This window comes from Typopeltis vanoorti, chromosome 1 (assembly GCF_054136105.1).
Source record: "Typopeltis vanoorti isolate ZY-2024b chromosome 1, IOZ_Tvanoo_1.0, whole genome shotgun sequence".
NCBI classification, from domain to species: domain Eukaryota; kingdom Metazoa; phylum Arthropoda; class Arachnida; order Uropygi; family Thelyphonidae; genus Typopeltis; species Typopeltis vanoorti.
Genome location: NC_143549.1, coordinates 185,413,168 through 185,434,412, shown reverse-complemented (window position 1 = coordinate 185,434,412; position 21,245 = coordinate 185,413,168). Strand labels below are relative to the sequence as shown.

Genomic DNA, 21,245 nt, shown 5'->3' with positions numbered 1-21,245 from the left:
TACACTTTCAATTTTCAAACCTCTGTTGACACATACGACAACTTGCCACATAATCGGCGATATCATTTTTCATTCCTTTCCATGTGTAGTTTTCACTAATCTAGTGCCATGTTTCATCAAATTCCCTATATCCGTTAGAATCATGGAAAAGGTAAATTATCCACGGAATCATGTTTCTTGGGACAAGAACCCTTTCTGCAAAATTTGTCAAGACTCTCCTCCTAGACAAGAGAAGTCCGTCTTTGTCCAGATAAAGCGTTTTGAGGGATCTTCGATTCCTGGGAATATGGTAACCTCTTTTAATTTTTTTTTATATGTTCCTCAACTCAGAATCCTCTTTCTGAGCCTCTATAATATGGGGCTTGCCCCAGGTTTGGCAATGAGGAGGTTTATATAAGACTTTACCTAAAGTCTCAGTACTGCCTAGCTTATTCGTGTTACTGTCTTCCCTCTTAACAGGGTCAGAAACTGCAATACTGGAGATCGTATATGTTTTAGTAACCATTCCCTTTTTGTGACTTCCATTTTCTACAAGATTATCGAAAGAGTCATTCGAGTCTAATCGGTGCTTATTTTTTTCTTTCTTTCTCTGTCTAATCATCTTTCTGCCATTATTTACTGACTTGGTTCTCTTGTCCACTTTTTCTGCCTGAGACCTAGGATTGCTGCTGCCATTTTGCGTGCGTTTAATTCCCATTAGGGAAATATTCCCTTTTTGGAAATCACACGAAAAGCCACACTTCTGAAAAAAATCTAATCCCAAAATAATTTGAACGCTCAGACGAGAGGACATAGGAAGAATTAACACTTCTTGTGAAACGTTCAAATTGAACTCAGATAGCTTAATGCCTGCTTTTATCTTTCTCTGAGTACATACTTCAGATTTTGAGATGCCTGTTAGCTTGATTGGCTTTCTCAGCTCTACCACATTATTTGTGATACGGGTACATACTCTCTTGAAGAATGACCCGGTTATAGCTGAGACGTGGGACCCAGTATCCAGTAGCATATCACAAGGTATCCCTCCTACCAAGCCTTGAATAATTGTCATAGAACTATCAGGTCTCTTCTTATTAAACATGACATTTGATTCATATCTCATTCCTCTAGGGGGGGGGGTGAGTTTTTCTTCATAAAGCAGTTATTAGCTAAATGTCCTACCTTGTTACAGTTGTAACATTTAGGTGGTTTTCTTCTGTCTTTCTCTTCACTACCCCCCCCCCCTTTCCTGACATGGATTAAATTTTGGGGCCATTATTTTGAGCTCGCCTAATTCTTTGATAATGGCGTATAATCGCTCCATTACCGGTTGATGTAACCTCTATTTCATGCTTAATTAATAAACTTACTGACTCCATATCAAAGGGATCGGTTAACTTTGGTTCGGTGGTCAATTTCTCTTCACTTATAACCTTAATATGAGCCTTGTTCTCTAGGTTTATATCCTTTCCTTCCACTTCTCTTGGGGGTTTTTCTTTCATCATATCAAGAACCTTTTTTGAGTTACAGGTGGAATCATCTACTTGTTTAATTGAATGTACTTGTTTGGGGATAGAGGCAGGATGTATATCACCAAGCCTTTCCTCTGTCTCTGACTGCAAGGTAACACTCTTCCAAGTTCTTTATTTTCTTTTTATATGCTGTTTCTTTTAGTTCTTCCCTTAATCCCAATCGAAATTGATGGAACTGCCCAATCTAAATGCGACTTATCCTCCTCAGAAACACTCAGACTACTTGCAAGAGTTAGTAGTTTATAGAAGTCTGTTACACTTATTATAGAAGTCTGTTACACTTTCTTTGTTTCCTTGCCCACATTTCTGTAACTTCCAAAGATTGGGGCTTACGTTCCTCACTTCGGAATACTGAGATATTAAAGTACCCTTAAACTTTGAATACTCTAACGTATCTCTAAGAATAGGGGAAGCATTTAAGAAGATCTTTGCTTTACCAACCAGTTTGTTTCTTAGGAGAATCAGTAACTGGAAGTCCATCCACTTCCCAATTTTTCTTAATTCCTCTACAAAACCAAAATAGGAATCAATGTCATCATTTTCATCCCCAGAGAATGATGGAATAACAAGGTGAGGATTTACAGTCCTAAAAAACTCCTTGTTATCCATTCTTATGTCAGTGCTAGTTACTTTACAATCAATAGTATCACTATTCATATAATTTCAATTTCAGTTGCAAAAAGGAAATATTCTTACTTGCTAAACTTTACCTGTTCCTTAAGCCAAAACTATCCCAATCCACTCCATTTGAATTTTATTATGTGGATTTTATCTTGCCGATGGCTGCACCATTGTAATAATATATTCCATGTCTTCTATTTTTCTATCTATCTTATTCCTTACTTAGTATTACTTCTTGTCCCCCCCCCCCTTTTTTTTTTTTTTCTTCTGCTGCTAGATAGACCTCGTTTTTAAGATCTATCTGGCATGGAAATCCCTGAGCAATCGTACACAAATCAATTAAGAAATTTATTTTAATCCCGACTGTGCCACTTAATTGATTTAATTTATGTTAACAGTCAGGGCGAGAAGAAGATAAAATGTAATCTTACACTTCTATACAAATAATCAAAAATGCAAGTCGTGGTTCGCTGTTATATTTTACTCCCACAGGTTCGTTAATTATTTTTGGGATAGTGCATTGGCTTAGGAATTCGAATCAGGCAATTGTAAAAACAAAACATATTTATTTTGACTTCAAAGACATGATACAAAGCATAGAAAGAATGATTAAATACTAACTTAAACAAAATGCACCATATATCACACATTAACTCACTATCTGAACATCATAGATTATAACACTTTTACTAGCAAAATTACTCAATCTTACTTATCACCGAATGTTCTCTATGGGACAAATATAACTAAGTGTTATAAGAACGTTATCACTGTTAATTCTCTTCCATTGCATTTACTTCTTATTTAAGACTAATTCAGATATTGTATCAAGCATCCCGAGAATCAGATAACATTAACAGAACAAGTTCTTTAAAAGAGCAAGGCATTCATTTCACATATAGCTGCCAGTTAACAATTAAGCTCTTTCTTTCTATTTTCGATTTCTAGACACAATCGTATCGCATACTGCAAAACAAAATGAGGGCTTACTTGTTAACAATTTCCCGAGAGGAAAGTTCGATTCCTTAACGATACACATGGACACATCTATCAGGTCAAATCCTCGATAGTCTTCCTTCGAATTATGCACTGCAGTTCTACCGTGGCTATCCGCAGCCTAGAGTGAGTGGGCGGCAGAAGTACATCAGGCATCGGCGGCGGGAAAAACAACCATCCTTCAACTCCGAAAGGGGCCCCTCGTAGGTGCTACGCTAAATTCCAGGAAAGGTCAGCAACAGGTCAAAAAAAGCCCTGAACTACGTGCTATATTGCCCTTTTATTCAAATCACAGTTCTTTGTTCTCAATTCGGAACATTCCCAGATTAGCCACGAGCAATGAATGAACCTACGTCATCGCAGGCTGTTTGACCTTATGATCTTTTTGGTGCTCGGCACTAATCCGACATGTCTTTTTAAGCTCTTAGCAACATTTCTTTAGTGCAGGTGCACTTTTAACAGCATATACATCTTTACAATTCTTTTATTATTGCAACTGCTTAGTACATTCTTATATTTTATTATTCTAGACAAAATTCTAATTGTAAAATAATTAGCGAAAATCCATTAAACAAAACTTATTTCTCACGATATTTTACAAAGGGATGCTGGACACTGTCAAATGCTTGAGTTATTCACTGAGAGTATCACTCTCAGATTTTAATTTTTTTCCTTTAGAGGATTGCATAGATTCCTTTTCAATTCATTTGTGATTTGCTTTGCTGCTGTTTTGAATTTTGACTATTTACCCCTGTCCCTGATAGCATTATTCCAGCTGAATAATGTTATCAGAGTTTGGCTGAAAATATTGGTTGGACAACTCTGACTGAAGCCATAGGCCTGGACTGATCTCTCTCTCTCTCCCCAGTGGAATTTAAGCAGGACTGTATTATGATCTGCCATGTTGATGTAAAAATGCTTGATCTAAATTACTGTTTATGAGAGGGAGGAGATATAAATTTGATTAAGCCAGGAACTCATTCCTTGATTCAAGTAAGCATAACTGGATGTTATGGTTGTGAATTTTCAATGTGGCTGCTAGTTGCAAATTGTCAAGACATTTTTATAGAAATTTTGAATACAAGAACAAGTCATACAGCATTCGTATAATATAATGCGTCTCAGTTGCAGCTGTACAGCAGGAGGAAACACTGTTAGAGTTTTTGAAGGCATGGGTATAGATGTGTAATTAATTAATTAAAAAAAATATATATAATTATCAGCAATCACATCCCAAAACTTAGAGATAGATATACACTCTGTCCGATTAAGATTAGGATGGTGGCTTTGGGTTCACAAGATTTGCAAAATAGACGGTCAGGTTTGAACCTACTGTAGTGAAGCATCTTTGTATTTTTCCAGTGAACTCTGTCCAGTGTCGATGGCATTATCTGTATTTAGTGACAATTACTGTAATTAGAGAAAACTGAAATGAAAACAACTTTGCATAATGAAAACACCTCTTCCCACAGACACCATACTGCTTGTAGACAAGCAGAACAATTTCCTATTGTAGCAGCAAACAGCACTTAATTAAATACATTGTCTGAACATCCTATGTAGTAACAGTTTATGTTAAGCAAATAAAGATGTATATTAATATATATAACTGACCTGTTCAAATCACATTTGAGATTTTCTCTATCATTAAGACATTCCGAAATACTAATTTTGCTGTGTGAACATGTTAATAAAATACTCTAGATAAGAAAGAGTTATAGGAAGTTTTTTTCATTTTGTTAGAAAATAAATGATGCTTGACAAATTATATTCTTGTTTTTATCCTTTGTCTAGGTTCAAGCAAACAAAAGTTTATACCTGAAGTAATCTTATGATCAAGTTACTTATATGTGGTGGTGCATGACTTCATCAAGCACACTATACACTATACACTAACAGACTTTTTGTTACCAGACATTTTTTTTTTTATATATCACTCCTGTACGTGAGAGGCTGCAAGGCCTCTCACGTACAGGAGTGATATAAAAAAATTGTTGAGTGTAATTTACTTTTTGACCAAGTGAAAAATTTGTTACTACTAGTTTGGTGTTCTGGACAATTTCTTTCTTTTTTTGTTCTATATGAATTTAACCAGCTCTCCACTTCTTTTGCATATTCTGTTGCCAATATGGAAATTTCATTTGTCATCTTTGCTGACAATTGTACTCAGTGTTTTCTTGTTGTATTCCCCCCCCCCCCAACCTCTGGAAATGCAGTCAAAGTCCAGTTTGTTTTCTGACCTAAATTTCTTACTCTACACTTCTCCTAATGGATTCATCCAACATTTTAATGGTATTTACTTCAACATCACAAGAGTAAACTAACTGTTGTGGTTAGATCTGTAGGAATAGGAAAAGTATTACAGTATTTAAAAAAAAAAGACAACTGTTTTGGTTTTCTTGTTAGTAACCTTAGCTATATTGACATTTTATTTCTATAATTTTCCTGCTTGCTTCACCCTTTTTAAGTTCTGCTGAATTACTTAACATTTCACAATGGTTTCCTGGAGAAATCTTGGGCCTTTTTCTTAACTGATGACATAACAGGCTGTTATTAGTCATATCTCTTTATTGTCAGATCTTGCCTTTCTGTCAGCTAGGACACTTCTAACTGCATCAGTCACCTAGACCTTGGTCATTCTTGTCTGTTTTCTGACATCACTGTTTTGCAACTGTTCCTATCTCATTCTGTTTTAAGGTGATCTTAAGTTATCTTTGTTCACACATTCTTGAATGCTAACAATGTCGAGTTACTTTTATGTCTTTATTCTTAATGTGATTCTGTCATTAACGAAATCTATTCAGTGTTCTTGCCTATTTTCATAATTTGTCTTTTTATAGCTGATTTTCATACCAATTTTATTACAACCAATAGCATGCTTAAGAGTCAAAGCTGGACAACTGGAACCTCCACATAGCCATTGAAGAATGCAGAGAACTGACCATGGCTTCTGACCTAATATTTAATCTTCACCTTGGTGTATCCTGTTATGTATCAACCTGGATACTGAACAAATGAGGATGAGCTGGAAATTTGGGATTTAGCCAACCAAATTATTTTTCTTATTGGCTTAGTCCATAGTGCAAAATGATGGTACAACATAGCAGAACTTCATGCTAGCTGGGATATTGCCCTCTTAAACAAGACCTCTATTGTTTGTGTCAGGGAAGTAGAGCAAACAGATCTGGAATAAATCCCAACTCAACATTGACACAGCTAAAGATTGCACAATCAACATAAGAAACATATGGAAAAAGAAATGGAACGTGTAGAAGAATTAGATAAGTCATTGACATAGTTGGTGTTACCAAAACAAAGAAGACAAAAACAGGTAATATTATTTTTCTAAGCTACAAATGCAGGCAATGACAATAAGGGAAGAAAGGAAGTAGCCATTGTATTTAACACAAAATTCAAGGACAATCTCCTTGAATGGCAGCCAATATTAAATAGAGTGACGTGGACAATATCAAGTTGGGGAACTGGACAATGAGGCTTATTTGTGCCTATGGTCCCAAAGAAGCTTCTAATAAGAAAGAAGTGAAGGAATTTCTCGAGGCATTAGAGAAGGCGACCAACACAATGCAAAATGAAAAGTTGGTCCTTGTGGAGATTCAAACAGCAGAATAGGAAATGATTACCAGATATACGTAAATGTTTTGGGAAAATTTTGAGAAAAGAGGAAAGTTAATGATAGGTATAAATACCAGTTGGATTTCTGTTCAGGATGTTTACTACTTCACATGCAGAGAAGAAACTAGAAGTAAGAAGTCTCTTTGACTGAGCTTAGGATCATTATCTTTGTTGATGGGGACGTTTTCTCATTTGTTCCTGACACCAGAGTATACAGATGATTTGAAATTGTAAGTTTTCAGCATTTAGTTTTGAGCAGGATTAAATTTAATTTGATATTCAAAAGAAGAATGTTTAAGAAAGTTTTACAAATCAAATTGGGCAGTTTTCAGAGTGAACCATAGACTAAAATACACTAACATTTAAACAAGAAAAAATCAGAGTTTGAAAATAAGAATCAAACCTTGTAGATTCATTAGCAAACCCTGAAGAAACATTGAATGATTCAGCCAGAGGCATGTGGTGAAGTTATCTGCAAGGATAGAAAAATCAAAACTCCATGGTTGGACTCAGGAAGTTAAAGAGGCAGTCAAGGGAATGAAGAAAGCATATCAGCAGTTACTGGCAAGCAAGTCAACTTGTGCTTTTAGAGAATACAGAGAAAAATGTAAGAAAGGGAAGCACTCTGTAAAACTAGTGCTAAATAAAAGTCAAGCCAAGACTTTGGTAAGAATGTAGAAAATAAATATTGGTGTTAAATCAGATGAGACAAGGATGCATATTATTCCCACTGTTATTCATCATCTATATGGGTCACTTTATCAAGGAAAATGCTATTGAACCTTATATCAAAATTAGAGGTATTAATCTCAGTTCCTTACCTTTATGCAGATGATGTTATACTTCTAAATAAATCTAGTATAAATCTATAAGATTCCCTGACTAAATTGAATAACTGTTGTGATTAATTTAGTATAAAAACCAGCAATAAAAAGACAAAGATAATGTTTTCATGCAGAACCATTGAAAACTTCAACTGCATCCTTAATGGAGAACCTATAGAACAATTAAAACATTTCAGCTATTTAGGCACAGTTTTTAGTGAAGAGGGAAAATTAAATATGGAAATAGGCAATAGAATTAGCAAGGCTGGTAAAGTAGGAAGACTACTGAATAAATTTATATGAAATTATTCAAAACACTAAACTAGCTGTAGTTTTAAGTGTCCAGTTTTAACTTAGGCATCTGAGAGCTCTGTTAGAAATAAAACACTTTGGTTATCAGAGACTGCAGACCACAGATCTGAGAAAAATTAATAGAGTGAACAGATGGTCATTAGTAGTATGATATTAAAAATGCCATTGTTATAGCATTCATGAATGTGCTAGCAGAGTAATCTCATACTATCTGAGAGTACTCTGCTAGCAGAGTAATCTCAGGTGCTATGGTGAGTTAAACAAAATGGGTGAGGAAAAGTAAGCAAAACAAGTGTACTTTACTCAGATGGCACAAAAAAAAAGACCCCAGAGGAAGACCAAGATCTTACTGGATTGATATCACAAAATGTACCTTAGAAGATAGAAACATATGAGATCTAATATCTGTTATCTGTCAAGATTCCAATAATATTGTAGTCTGGAAAGATAGCAGATTAATTTGGAGGAAAATTCATGGTAGAATTTAGTGATGATTCATGTGGTATTATCATGGTAATAGCTTTTCCTGTATGCTCTCTGAGGGTACATCCAAGAGCATTCAGCATGATTTCTTCTTTTCAATAGCTACCAGTCTCCTATAAAAGCTGCTTGACTTTGATTTTAATAATTGCCTTTGTAATTTTCTTTTCAATATGATATTTACTTTCATCCTACTCACAACTGCAGTTAACTCTTGCTTGATAGTAGTGATCAAACAAGTGTTATTTCCTAATGGATAGTTGGCTGTAGTGAATTTCACATAGCAAGCCATTGATGATATGTAGCTTTGCAGGACTTTTAATTGGTTTCTTATTATGATGCAAGAATTCGCTGAAGAAGTGTTTTAAGGTGAGAGTTGGCTCCAAATAGCGATTACTTATTTTATATCTCTTGTGTCCTGAATCATTCCAAAGATATCACTGTCTGTATTTACTCGCAACTTTGGGGTAGAACATGATATTAATAATGACTAATTCATGTCCTGAACAGATGTTCATCAAAGTATGTGTACATACCATTATTATTAATTTTGCTCTTTTATCCAGATTCTCTCCATGTTTCTGTAATGTCTGTTATTAATTTCCTACTCTGCTGATTAGATCTCCAACAAGAATTAGCTTTTCCTTTTCTTTTTCAGCTGCTTTCTCCGATGGCTTGAAATAAAGAAGAATAATCTTTATTAGAACTTTATGTTGGAACCATGGGCAAAAATAAATTTCATTGTCTAGTTTCCACTTTGTTGCTCATCTCACTCTCATGGAAATTGGCTTCTGTTCAAGAAGTTTATCTTCCTGTTGTAATGTTTAATGTTATAAAACTGTTTTCTTTCACTGTTCACTATTGCCAAAATATTTTAACATATTTTAGTTATTAATTAGCAATATTTTGCGTCTTTTGGTCTTCTTTGCCTCACTAACATCAATTATTATTATTATTATTACATGACACCTCCAGGGAATCCAAAGACTTATCGAGGGAGGGCACCTACTCTACAACTCTCTGTCTCCACCAACCGCAACTATCATCATCATCTACCGCCCACCACCAGATTTTCACAGACAATCACAAGCATCTATGCCCACAGCAGGATTCGAACCCGCAGTCTTTTGGCTGGAGAGCGGATACGCTAACCACTCGCTTATATTGACATATTAATTCTCTTATTCTCCTGTTAATTCCACACTTGTTACAGTGACTGGTTCTCTGACAGAAACAGAAGGGCTGTCTTGTTTAACTGGATGGTGATTAAATCACCATCCAGTTATTTTGATATATATTTTGATTTTTTAGAGATACTTATTTGCACTCTGCACAGTTAGCCTAGTGACTGTGCGCTTCGCAACCATATGCCTGGGGAAGGAGTGTCCTAGGTTCGATTCCTGTCAGAGATGTGAGGCGCTTAAGGGTCTTCCTTAGCCATAGCCAAGTTAGCCGGTCTTGAGCATGGGCGGCAGGGTTTTTTCCCCTGTTTATCCTGGGGTTTTTCCTCCCACAAAGCAGGCAAACCAGCCTTGTGAACACATGCTTTGACAGACATTGGATACTACCAGGAATAAGGAGCAACCAACCTATTCCGCAGGATTATTGGTTACGGAAGCTTATGTGTTAAAATGTGTAGGTCTGCATGAACGCGTAACATACAATGACTTATGCATTAAATATAGAGCACAACAACACATGAACACAAGAATGAATAAGTATTAAACTTTTATAGTCGGGTATTTCAACTTGAAAATTACAGGTCATCATTAGTAGCATAAGGCTAGTGAAGTAAAGGATAGAATGCAAACAATGGATTATTTAAATAATAAAAGCTACCTGATAGTATAAATAGAACAATGCAAGTGGTTAACAGAATCATTAGATTTTTTTTTTGTTTGTTTTGTTTTGTAATATTATTAATGATGTCTGATTAAGCCTGATCATCCAAACTGGAAAAAAAAATGACTGCCTCTCCTTACTGAAAATATAGAGAACTTCTCATTCTAATCAGGCATCATTAGCAATTTTTTTAAAAAGAATCTGATGCTTCTTCTGTTAGCCATTTATTTATACCATCACACGACCCTTGATGTATTAATTTATTTAATATAGTAAAATCATGTGATGGTATACTAAATATTTTATTGTTTGCATTCTATCTTGTACTCTGCTAACCTGCCTTATGTCACTGATTACCTGTAATTTTCAGGTTAAAATATCTGGCTATGAAAGCTTAATACTTTGTTCATCCTTATCTTGTGGGCACATGTTATTTTGTGCTATAAATAGTTTGGTCAGCTAAGTCTCAAATTGCTAACACATATTCTCTTCTTTCATTCATCATCCAGCTCATTCAGTACCTTATTACACACTGTGAGAAGGTGAAGATTGGACATTGGGTTAGTGTCTCATGTAAATCACCTCATTTAATATCTTCCTTTTTTTTTTTAACATAGCTAAATAATTTTAATTATACCTAACATGTTTCATTTCAGAATGCACTGAATTGTCTTAGTGTTACTCGCCAGTTCTGTTTATTCATTGTTGTTGCTTTTGTAGCATGTTCAGAGAGCATGACTATGTCTGATCATCATAAGTGATCTGATATAGTCTGCCAGATATATATCCCCATGTATGAGGAGGGACTGAAAAGTTCTAATAAACACATAGAACAAAAATGATATTAAAGCAACTGATATAACCACAAGAAAGAACATATTTTAAAACCCTTTAACCTCCCATTTTTCATCAAATTATAATAATTTGTTCTTTTTCTTTTAGGATATATAAGAAGAGTTGCTTTAATATCATTTTTGTTCCAGGTGTTTATTAGAACTTTTTACCCCCCCCCCCCCTTCGTAGTTTCCTCTCTTTTTTCACGATGAGTGGGTGACAATGTTTAATGGTATGCCAAACACATAGTAGGGACAATGAACTTCCATTTTCTGTTATGGCAGTAAGGAGGTTTTAGCTCTGTTTCATTTTATTCTGCCAGCTTGTGTCGAGGAGGGAGCTTGCTTTCTGGTCTTTCATTAGAAGGAATTAAGAGATTGAATACGAACTAGTCTTCTGGCTCTGATGATATCCTCTAATATGAAAGCCCACTAAATTGTGGGCTTTCATATTAGATTTCAAAATATGGCCACAGTTATTTCAAAAATAATTGTGGCTATATGAAACTATCCTTTATTTAGTGGTATCGTTGAACGTGTTTGTGGTGGTTTTGTGTTCACTGTAGTTGAATTGCAGTTGAATAACAATCTGATAAGTTGTAACTGAGAGTTATGATCATATGTACGGGGTTGAGTATTTCTGGATTTTAGTATCTTCTTCTCTGTCTTGTCATAGCATCTGCATGAGATCTGTTTTTTATTCCATTTTAGTAGTCATCTAATAGACTGGTTGTGGTTAGGATCTGTAGAATTTATTACATGACTGGACAGAGCTGAAACCCTGAATCTCTTATGCAATGTTTCTAATGTGCTCCTCTATACACTATTATATGGATTTTTCTGTTTGTAATATGGTACATTACAATCATGCCAAAGGCAGTAACCACAAAAGTATACTTCAAGTAACCGTGTTTTGATTTTATTGGATGAAACAGATTATGATTTGGTTAGAGGTGTGAACATGGTGTGATTTTGTCCTTGAGAATTTTCACTAACTTGTAATGGAGCTGATGTACAGGAGAGAAATATAACCTTTTACTTTACTATTATCAGTTTGTGTGTATGTGAATGGAACAAAAGTCTGGTAACAGTTTCTTTTTTTTCATAGTCTTTTGAAATTTGGTGGTAAGAAATTTCTGTCCTTTGGTTATTTTTTCATCATCATTGATGTGGGTGGAGGCCTGAGCTCCTAATGTTCATATGATCCCCAGTGTTTGGAGTTGATAATGACGAGACCAAGCATTTAGATATCTGTCAGTGTGGGTTGATCATCTGTATATTTGTAATCTTCAATCTACCTGAAAAAAGTTGGATATCTAGAATGGGAAGAGAACCATTGGTTTTTAACTCCAACCTTGAATATTCTTGGATGCTAGTTGTTCAGATAATTTAAGAACTGTCATAACTCCATATCAAGAAAACATCATCAATGTATCTTTTCTGTAGTCTTTATCTAATGGTGGTAGGAATTCGTAGCTCTTTATTTGAACTTCCACTTAAATATTTGCTAGGACAGGAAATAGGGTTTCACATTACCAGGCCTGATTTTTGTTTATACATAGTGTCCTTGTATATAAAGTAACCTGAATTTACACACTGTTTTAGGAGTTTCATGACTTTTCTGGATAGCTTTTCTTCCAGTAGTGTTATCACTTTGGTGAGAGCATTTTAAAAAGGGAAATGACATTCAAGATTATCATGATTTCTTCTTTGCTTTCTTTTTGTATTTTTTCCAAAATATGAACTGCATAAACGAGGAATTAGTAGATGAAGTGATCATAACAATAACTTTGTTTCTTTTAAATTCTGCAGTTGTTTAGAGTAAATTATCGGTATGATTTTGGAGTTCTCATGTAGGATCTCTTTCAAGTTTTATGTCTCTCTGTTGAATAATTGCAACATCTTATGATCATAGTTCTCTGTATCAAAGATTACAGTGACTTTCCTTTTATTTGCCTAAAGAATTACTATGTTCATATTTTCTCTTAAATTTTTATTGTTCTTCATTTCCCAGGGGTAGTCTTTTGGTAGTTTTGCTGTATTATGAGGACTAATTCAAGAGATAAGTTAGCCTCTTGGGGAGAAAGGAAGGAAGCAGTTCTGTTTTAGATAATAAATGTTCTTTAGGTATTTTATATGTTTACATAAAGGGAAATTATATCTTTTGCTGAGAATAGTTTTTTTCTTCTGTTGCTGTCTGCTAATTTGACTTGGCTACTATGATTTCTTATAAAGGTAGATTCTTGGATTTAAATGTTCCCATTTTTAGAGCTTTGAATTTTCTGATTAGTTTTTTTCCTTTTTGTGAGTTGAATCTTATTAACTTGAGTGTTTAGCAATTTTTTTTTTTGTGTTCCCTCAGCTTAATTAGCCATTAAAGTTTATTATATATGAAAATGTTCTGATGGGCTCTGCTACTGTTGTATCTTTACATTACAGACATATAGATATGTTTTGATGATGGTATGCAATCTTAAAAATGTAGATGAGTGCAAACAAATTTCATGCATCAAATTGAAAGCACTTTCAAATTGGTAAATTTCCATGATTATGATACTCAGAGATCTAATCATGTTAGGATATTTAAAAATAAACTACTTACTAACAGAAGTGTATATTGTTAAAATAGAATATTATGAAGGAAATGTCAGGAAAAAGTGTTCCAAAAGTATTGAGATTTTGCACTTTATTAATAAATTAGGATTTCATTGAATTTGTTTTGTATAGTGTAACAAGGATGGGCATGAATCTGGAAAACTTTCAGTTCGTCAGTGTGTTAGGAAGAGGACATTTTGGTAAGGTAAGTTTAAAATTTTCTGTATTATTTACACATAAAAGTGGAAATTGATTAACTAGAAATATTGCATTTTACACAAAAATTTTGTGATAACTAAATTATTGTCAAACATTTTATGCTCAAATTCTCCTATTTGAAAATATAGCAATGTGTCATGCATTAACTAGATCTTTGATTGCGATATGCCCCACATTAGTAATTAGCCATTTGGATACTGAATGAATGAATATAAGTTAACAAGTTGATGTCAACGGCACTCTCTACTGGCTCTAAACTAGGGATGCACAGACCGTCTCTCCGTTGATTTGCTGGCGGCCCGCCTCACCATGTATTATTTTAACTTTAGCAAGTTACATGATAGGTAAGTTTTAAAAATGGTACATGTGCAAAGCAAAGTAGCTGTGACGTCACGATTGCCTGTCTACTTATGATAATCAGTTAGTAATAATGTTAACAAATTTTATAATTCATCTATTTGTTATATGAGTATTTTGTTTTCGTAGGTACGGTTGCTACAATTAATTATCACCCCTAGGAAACAGTAAAAAATAAATTCTACACTGGATAAAGCAGGGCCAAGTAGGAAATGCAAACTACAGGATGAAAAATGGCAGTTTCAGGATAGCTGGACAGAAAAATATGGTTTTGTGCAGTCGTTTAATAATATCGTGTGCTTAATTTGCAAAAGTGCTGTAGCCATACCAAAAGAATACAGTATAAGGAGACACTATAAAGGCTGCATTCTACATTTTCAAATCTACCTGAAGAACTACGTAAACAAAAGATTTCATTTTTGAAACGAGAATTGACAGGTCAGCAAGTGATGTTTACAAAACCTATTCAAGATTCGGAAATCGCAACAGAAATAAGTTTTGAAATATCTCGCCTTATAGCAAAAAAGGTGCCGACCATTTACAGATGGAGATTTTGTTAAAGATTGCCTTGAGATAGCTGCTAAACAAATTTGTCCTGAATCAGCCAAAAATGTTGAGAAAATTCAGTTAAACAGGATGACTGTGCATAGAAGAATTACTGCAATGTTGGAAAATGTAAAGGACCAATTAACATCTTATTCAAAGAAATTTGCCTATTTTTCATTAGCTATTGATGAATCAACTGACATTACTTCCACAGCCCAGTTGTTAATATTTGCATGTGGAATAACGCAAGAGTTTGAGGTAAGTGATGAGCTGATTGGAATGAGTTCATTGTCAGATCAAACGAAAGGTAATGACATGTTCACTGGGCTTTTGGAACAGTGTTCCAAAATTGATTTGGATCTGACAAAATTATCAGGTATCACGACAGACGGAGCTAATTCTGGATTGGTAACATTATTGAAACAGCATTTGGGATGGCACGACGATGAGTTGATATATTTCCACTGTATAATCCACCAGGAGAGCTTGTGCCCTAAGAAACTTGGATTTAAACATTTCATGGAAGTTGTGGTTTTGACGATTAATTTTATAAAATCCTGTGGCCTTAATCACCGACAATTTAAAAAGTTTCTTAAAGGCATTGAAAGTGAATATGGTGACTTAATTTTTTACACAGAAGTGAGGTGGCTAAGTCGTGGACAAACATTGGAGTGGTTCCTAAATTCAATTGATGAAATTAAAATCTTCATGACTGAAAAAAACAAAAACGTCCCTGACATAAAAAAATCCGGATTGGTTATGTGACTTAACCTTTCTGGTTGACATTACTAATCATTTAAATACATTAAATACGCGACTTCAGGGCAAAGATCAATTAGTTACTCAACTTTACGACCACATTTTGTCTTTCAGTGCAAGTTAAATCCATTTCAAATCCAACTGAAGTCAGGGAATTACATCCATTTTCCTAATTATAAGAACGTTTCTGAAAAGTTCAATGTCATCTTCAAAACTGTGTATGTTGAAAAGATTGATAACTTGATATCAGCCTTTAAGGATTGGTTTTCTGATTTTAAAAAAGTGAAACCGTTGCTAGGTTTATTTAGCAATCTGTTTGGCCATTTTGCCCGAAAATGCACCCAAATCAGCACAGCTTGAACTCATCGACATTCAAAACGATGAGATCCTGTGAAATAAATTTAACATAGGCAATTTATTAAACTTCTATCGTTGTGTTGATAAAAACAATTATAAATGGTTGCTAGATAATGCATTAAAATGTGCAAGCCTCTTTGGCTCAACATATATTTGTGAACAAGCTTTTTCAGTCATGAATATTAACAAATCGAAAAATAGGAATCGCTCGACTGATGAAAATTTAGAATCAATTTTGCTGTTGGCTACTACAAAACTTGAACCAAATATCAAAACAATTGTGAAATCAATGCAATGTCACTCATCAAATTAAATTCACTTACTTTTTATTACCTTTTTTGTAACAATTATGATAGGTATAAATAAAATAAACAATATATGGTAGATAACGTTCAAGTTTTTTTTTGAGGCCCTCCATAAGTAACAGTGGAACTATGCAGCCCTTGGCCTTAACAAGTTTGTGCATCCCTGCTGTAAACTATAGTCGTTTTTTTGATTTAAGCCATTGAATTGCCAGCCTGGTTGTCATAGTGGATAACATATACCCACTTTCACTGCAGGTTTGAATCCCACTGTAGCATGGATGTTTGTGCATGTTTTTAAGTGGGAAATGAATTTCATTACCTGGTGTGAGACATTTGCCCTGTTCAGTGGAGGCTTGAATTGACTTAGTTACATATTGGATATCTGGGGCAGGATTTCCAGGTTATGTTAAAAACAGAAATATATTAAAAAATCAAAATTCCTTAACACACTCACAGTACTAATGTACTATAGGTTTACGACCTTTCTTGTTTGGGAATTATTTTTTTAAAAAAAACTTAATATATATACCACATCTTAATTGTTTCGCATGGATAGGCTTATGTGTTCATCACACATGTTGAATTAGATTTAAACGGTATTGATGCGAACACAGATTGATAAGAAAATAACTATTTATTAACTTAAAAGCTAATATTCGCTGGTATTATATCCAGCATCTTCAGAGCACACAAACAAAGTTTGTTAAATGTGAGACAACCATAATTCGGTGTAACAATGGGGCTAGTATAAGTAATTGCAGCGTGCAGCACAAGACTAAAGTCCTAATGCGGCATCATCTAAGAGTTAAAAAAAAAAAAAAACAGTAGTCCAAAGTTTTGAAAATAATATATAGTAGTTCAAATAGTTCTAGATCTATTTGTGAATAGATCAAAGGTCCTTGAAAGTTTTGAAAAAAATAAAATTAAAATAAATAAATATTAATTTGATCTTAGGATGACTGTCTCCCAAATCTTTGATAGATTTATACAGCCATACTTGTTAAGATTTGGAGTATGTTTTAAGGCTTCTGTTGATTCCAGGAACAACCTCTCTGACTTGTAGAAGCTTCTGTGCAGTACTTTTGTTTTTTTCAATTGATCCTGTGTGCTGGGGTATCCGAAGCACGGTCTGCCAGACCCGACTTGCAATAGCGAAAGTGTCGGATATATTTTTTGTGTTCGCTGAGGCAGATATCCACAGTTCTTCCTGTCTGTCCATAGACATTAAATTTCACTTAAAGAGACATTTTAATTAGACATTTCATTAAAAGAGAACATGGCAGATACTGCTGCATGTAGTGATGAACTGGACAAGCTTCTGCTGTATTGCAGATTAAGGAATTGTACTAGCTGCACAGTTCCTTAATCTGTACTTTGAAATCCTTGGAAGTATGCAAATATAATAAAGACCAAATGCTTAACATGAAGAATAAAGTGCAATGAACTGTTACATAACAGTTACATACTTCATGTTACTGAAGTATGCAAATATAATAAAGACCAAATGCTTAACATAAAGTGCAATGAACTGTCACGCATAACAACAGTAACATAAAGTATGTAACTGTAGTTATGCATGACAGTTCATTGCACTTTATGCTTTATGTTAAGCATCTGGTCTTTATTATATTTGCATACTTCCAAGGAGTTGGGGAGGACTTTGTAAATTATGCCATGCTTAAGTACCTATCATATCTCTTTGAAAATATTCATCAAAGCAGCTTATTCTATTTAGTTACCATATGCCAGGGATTCCCAACCCTATGCCTGCGGGCACCATGGCACCCGTCAACCAATTTGTGTGTGCCCGCCGCTGTTCAACCGTGTGCCGTATGGTTTGAAATAATCACGCAACAATTCATGGTATGCTATACGGCGCATGCGTTAATGACACATGACGAGTATTAAATGCATACAATGTAAAGTAGATGCGCATTCGAAGTTGTTCATTCCAGTTTAAGAACTGGAATATCATCATATTCTCCTAATTATGAAGCACTGGCCAATGAAATGCAATGCCAAAGATCACACTAACTTACATATATATATATATATATATATATTTAAATTTTTATATAATGTAAACTTTTAAGTAATAAAACATTTGATTATAATGTAAACTTTGTATGTAATTCATTTAACAAAAGAATTCAAAAAAATTGCTTGAAAAAATAGATGGTGCCCATCGCCCTATCGGTATTTTAGAATGTGCTCTAGGAAACAAAAAAGTTGGAAACCACTGCCATATGCCATAAGAAGAACCTGGACCTCACATTTTTCCTGACCACATCTTCCAAGGATGGCCCTGGTTCTCCTACCTACTGTATGCTGCAAAATTACCCATGTATCTTTCAAGATCCCCTTACCAACTCGTGATAAGATGATTTGATAGAAACAAACATCTCCTCTGCTATTTAAGTATATGTAATGCTCTGATAGAGTGCCACTCTACTAAAGCGCAGCATTTATCTTATATTACGTTATATTAAGGAATAGCAAAGCTCCAGGTCATGATTCAATATAGGCTGAAATGCTGAAAAACCTTGAAGAGAATGCAGTCAACTGGATACATGATTTATGCAACAAAATCTGGAAGATGGTCAAAAATGGACTAGTTCCACCATTATCCCAATCTACAAAAAAGGCAATCACAGCAAATGTGAAAACTACTGCACCATTGCCATTATCTCACATACTAGCAAGGTTGTACTATACATTATTATGCTCTCACCATTACTATTCAACCTTTGCAACAAAACTATAATGAAAAGATCTATAGAAAAGTGGAATGGAGGCATTAAATTAGGTGGCCAAACAATCACTAACCTATGATACAATGACACAGTGATAATAGCCACAAACAAACAGGAATTAAAATCCATCCTAAATCAATTAGAATGGGAAAGCTTAAGCATAGTTTATGAATAAATCAAGATAAAACCAAAATAATGATTTTAAATATGCAGAAGAGATTTTTTGATTAGTTTTTTTGATCTTTCTCTATGCTTCTAAGCTTTGGACAATGACAGAAGATGATAGAAGAAGAATTGAGGCGTTTGAACTCTGCTGGAGAAGAATTTTAAGAGTGTCTTGGACAGAAAAACAAACAAAAGTATCCTAGAAGAACTGAATATCCACACAAGACTGACAAATATAATTGACAAGAGAATTGTGCAATATTTTGGACACATATGCAGACGGGAAGGCAACTGTTTGGAAATAATAAATAAAGCAATAAGGAGAAGCACAGGAGAGAAAAATGGCAAATCGTCATCAGGAAGGTCTGAGTCCTCAGGCATGAGGAGATCCAAGAGAGAGATAGAGACATCTTTTTTAAATATACTAGTTGTTAATTTATATCCTTTTTGCCTGAATATATATATTTTTTATTATTACCTTTTGATATATTTATGTTACTTTGTTTCCTACGTAAACATAGACATGCCTCACTTTGGCCTTAGCTGCCTATGCACAATAATGTACATTTGACACAAATAAGGTGCATATAGCATTTAAATATAATAGTTTTTAATTTACCTCCTTTTTACCTGAATATATATATATTTTTTATTCTTCTTCTTTTCAGCCACTTTCTGTCCACTGCTGGACGAAGGCCTCCTCCAGTTCTGTCCACCTTTCTCTGTTCTTGGCAATGGTTGACCAATTTTTGCCAACAAAATTTGACAATTCATCACTCCACCTTCTTTTAGACTCTTTCCAAGAAAACAATTTCTTGGAAAGAGTCTCTTCGTATACATACTTAGGTTATCTCATTGATCTAAACTGTGGACTCCAAAAGTAAATAAATAAGAGAGTTCAACTTGCCTGGAGTACATTCAGAAAACTGAAAAGCATTTTTCAAAACAATGATGTCCCACTCTGTTTAAAAAGGAAGACATAAAGTGTATAGAATAAAAGCCAAAAGGCTTTTATTCTATACACTGGTTAACACACATAAACATCAAAGGATTTGTATCCCCTTCATTATAACCAGTGTATATTTCCAGTCATCTCATATGGTTGTGAAACTTGGTCGCTAACAAAAGCACTGGCAAATAAATTAACAACAACTCAAAGAAAAATGGAGAGGTTGATGCTAGGCATCACATTAAAAGATAAGAAGCAAAACACTTGGATAAGAAGCCAGACTCACATCACTGACACTATAAGCGACTAAAAATGGAAATGGGCCGGACACCTATCCAGAAGAGAAGATGAGCGATGGACCACCATACTAACGAACTGGATTCCGAAAGAAGGGAAACGAGGCCGAGGACTTCCTAAATATTAAATATTTCTTGAAGGACTGCTGTAAAGATTTTGGGTGATAGAGAATCTCCTTGTCGGACACCTTTTTCAATTGATATTTTATCGCTACTCGTGTGAAGTTGGATTGTTGCTGTTGCAGTGTGGTGTATTGCCTGGAGGAGATCCATATATTCTCCAGGAACTTCCTGAATCTTGGGTGCTTTGATTATTGCATTAGTTTTGATGGAATCAAATGCTTATTCATAATCAATGAAGGCTAAACAGAGAGGCAATTGGTTTTTTTCTGCTTTTTCTATTATTTGTTTTACTGCATGAATATGATCAATTGTGTTAAAGCCTTTACTGAATCCTACTTGTTCTACTGGTTGATTTGAGTCTAGAAGAAGGGTTAACCTATTTGTTATTACTTTTGTGAGAATTTTGTACAGATTAGAGAGAATGCTTATTGGTCTATAGTGCTTTACTTCTTCTTTGTCCCCTTTTTTAAATAACAGTTTCAGAGTAGCATTTTTCCAATTTTCTGGTATCTTCCCCTCTTCTAGGCATAGATTTAGTAAGTTTGTGACATCGTGAATTATATTGTTTCCTCCCTATTTAATTAATTCTATGTGAATTAGGTCTTCACCAGGACATTTTCCATTTTTCTTTATAGAGTTCTTTATAAAATTCTTCTAGCCCACTTAGGATTTGTTCTTTGTTCCTTATTGTAGTTCCATTCTTATCTTTTATTGCAGTTATTTGACTTTTGCCAACTGATAAATGTTTTCTTAGTATTTTCATATTTTT

General features: G+C 34.4%; 1 protein-coding gene across 1 annotated transcript in view; it reads left to right on the top strand.

The window, feature by feature from the left end:
- Pkn (serine/threonine-protein kinase N) overlaps positions 1-21,245 on the top strand; it is a 343,091-nt gene that overhangs the window by 198,163 nt on the left and 123,683 nt on the right. The window contains exon 14 of the mRNA XM_090400359.1: positions 13,780-13,852. Within this exon, the coding sequence (XP_090256485.1) occupies positions 13,780-13,852 (73 nt within the window). The remainder of the gene's footprint in view (positions 1-13,779; positions 13,853-21,245) is intronic.